Source organism: Etheostoma spectabile, chromosome 5 (genome assembly GCF_008692095.1).
Source record: "Etheostoma spectabile isolate EspeVRDwgs_2016 chromosome 5, UIUC_Espe_1.0, whole genome shotgun sequence".
NCBI classification, from domain to species: Eukaryota; Metazoa; Chordata; class Actinopteri; order Perciformes; family Percidae; genus Etheostoma; species Etheostoma spectabile.
In genome coordinates this window covers 4,336,789-4,339,014 of record NC_045737.1, presented here as the reverse complement: position 1 = coordinate 4,339,014, position 2,226 = coordinate 4,336,789, and the positions used below count along the sequence as shown (strand labels likewise).

General features: G+C 38.5%; 1 protein-coding gene and 1 long non-coding RNA gene across 3 annotated transcripts in view; one reads left to right on the top strand and one right to left on the bottom strand.

The window, feature by feature from the left end:
- Positions 1-2,226, top strand: part of tspan36 (tetraspanin 36) — a 12,863-nt gene that overhangs the window by 4,829 nt on the left and 5,808 nt on the right. Inside the window, exons 6-8 of one of the 2 annotated variants that reach the window (XM_032516953.1) lie at positions 109-192; positions 528-683; positions 717-827. In XM_032516953.1, the coding sequence (XP_032372844.1) occupies positions 109-192; positions 528-608 (165 nt within the window). In that variant the 3' untranslated portion in view covers positions 609-683; positions 717-827. Of the gene's footprint in view, positions 1-108; positions 193-527; positions 684-716; positions 1,137-2,226 lie in introns of those variants that run through there. The other variant, XM_032516952.1, reaches the window with a different exon arrangement.
- Positions 1-2,226, bottom strand: part of LOC116690172 (uncharacterized) — a 20,087-nt gene that overhangs the window by 15,690 nt on the left and 2,171 nt on the right. The gene's annotated exons all lie outside the window — the stretch shown is intronic.

Sequence of the window (2,226 nt, the reverse complement as noted above, 5' to 3'; positions counted from 1 at the left end):
GACCAATTATTCATAAACATTTAATCAAAATGGCTATAACTTAAATGTTTGATTCTTTTTTGACTCTTTTATAATTCTACTCTCACTGTACTTGTGCATGTATTTTAGGGTTGTGAGGCGAAGCTGGATCGCCTCCTACAGGATGTGTTGGGTTACGCCATGCTGGTCATTCTGGCCTTCGCCGTCATCAAGGTGAAGGCGGTCACATACACGTTTACATATAGTTTAGCAGCTGTGTTATTCTCAGAGTGGGATTGTAAATCCCACTCTAGAGTGGGACTGTGCAATGAGAAACACATGAATTGCTGGTGTATTTTGAAGGAATGCCGGGCTATATAATATACTCCTCCGTGCCATGTACCTCCCAAATGGATGGAGTGCCTAACCTAGCACTAATTGTGTGATATGTTGAATAATCTATTCAAACACAGCAACTAAAATATTTTGTTGCATCACTAAACGCTCGAAGCTGCAGAAAAACGATTTTAGGAGCATGTGTCTGATTACATTTCTCTCTCCTGTTGCAGTTCTTTGGGATGCTGAGTGTGTGTGTGATCACCTGTAGAAGTGGCAGCCAGAGGAGTGGCTACCAGCCTCTGTATGCCTGAACCACTTCCTGCATCCACCTACCACCTCCTCATTTTGCTTGTCTAGGTTAGCTGACCCCTCACTCAGCGGTGTACAGACACATCCAGGCCAATCATTGTACAAATCTTAAGTTTTATTTAGATAATGGCATGTAAAGTACACACAAGTGGCAGACCTTGTCCCAATCTGAAGTGCATCTTACCAGAGCATTCCTCCACATATGAAATCAGCACAAACTTGTTAAAAACTTTTACTGAATGTGGTTTCGATTTCCATATGTTTGAGTAGCCAAAGGTTTCTGTGCTGCCTGATTTCAAACTATATTTTAAGCTTTACTGATTGTGAATAAAAGGACAGCGGTTTAATGCCTTCTTTAGAGTTGCAATATGTATAGCCAACTGAATGACTGACTAAATACAGTATCTATATATATTTAAAGGTTTAAGGTCAGTTAACTGTATTAAATTAAGCTACAGTTCTACAAAGATAGACTGTGGTTGTGTTTATTATGTGTTTCTCAATTAAAAAAGGTGAACATTTCACAAGAATTTTCGGTCCAGTCCAGTTATTATACATTATTGTATTTTACCATTTGTGTTTTTAACATTTTATAATTTACCATATCAATAAATATTTAAAGATAGGACATACTGACAGTTGCTCACATATTATGTGTTATTATGAAACTAGGAGTGTACATTCAGAGCACCACATTAAACATGCCCCACGTCATGTCTTACCTCCTGACTCTGCTGATAAAGAGGCCCTTAGTGCCGTACATACGGAAGATAGGAGTGTTCATCTTACATAAGCCTTGTCAGTGTTCATAGAGATAACTGAGAATTCAATTCAGTTTTATTTATGGTATCAAATCCTAACAGTAGTTATCTCAGAACATTTTACAGATAGAGTAAGTCTAGACAACACTCTATAATTCACAAAGACCGTACAATTCCTCCCCGAGAGCAAGCATTTGGTGCCACAGTGGTGAGGAAAGACTTCCTTTTAACAGGCAGAAACCTGGGACAGAACCCGAGTCTTGGTGGGCGGTCATCTGCCGCTGTCGGTTGGGAATGTAAACTCATGTCCAGGTTCATTACAGTCATCAATAATCACAAAGCACAGATTAAAGGATAAATCACCTGTCGATTTGAACCATCCTAATTTATTAGTTTAATTAAAATGTGAAGTTTCTCTTGACCTTTTCTATTAATGATATATTCAAACCAGCTATGTGTCAAGCTAATTGTCTCCCCTTCTGCCAGTCCCAACCTCTGGAATGAAAAAATATCCATTAGCATCAACTGCATCAACACTTTAGTGAGTGTGATTGCAGTAACAAAGAAAGTCCTGCAGGGGGTGTAAAATCTAAGTTAAAGGTCTAAAGCAGCAGTTGTGGTGGGGAAGGGACCAAAAAAAAACAACTAATATTTACTCTCTGCAGAGGTAGTTATAATATATTTATATTAAAGGACAAAATGCATGAATTCTGTTTTCAAACAATGGAATAAATATGATTTTTTTGTTGATGTTTAAAGTTTGAAGAGACACTTGGTACTTGTTTCAATTAATTGCTCTGCGTGTGTATCCGCTGACTGTGTGGGTGGGTGGGTGGGTGGTGGTGTGTTACCGACCTGA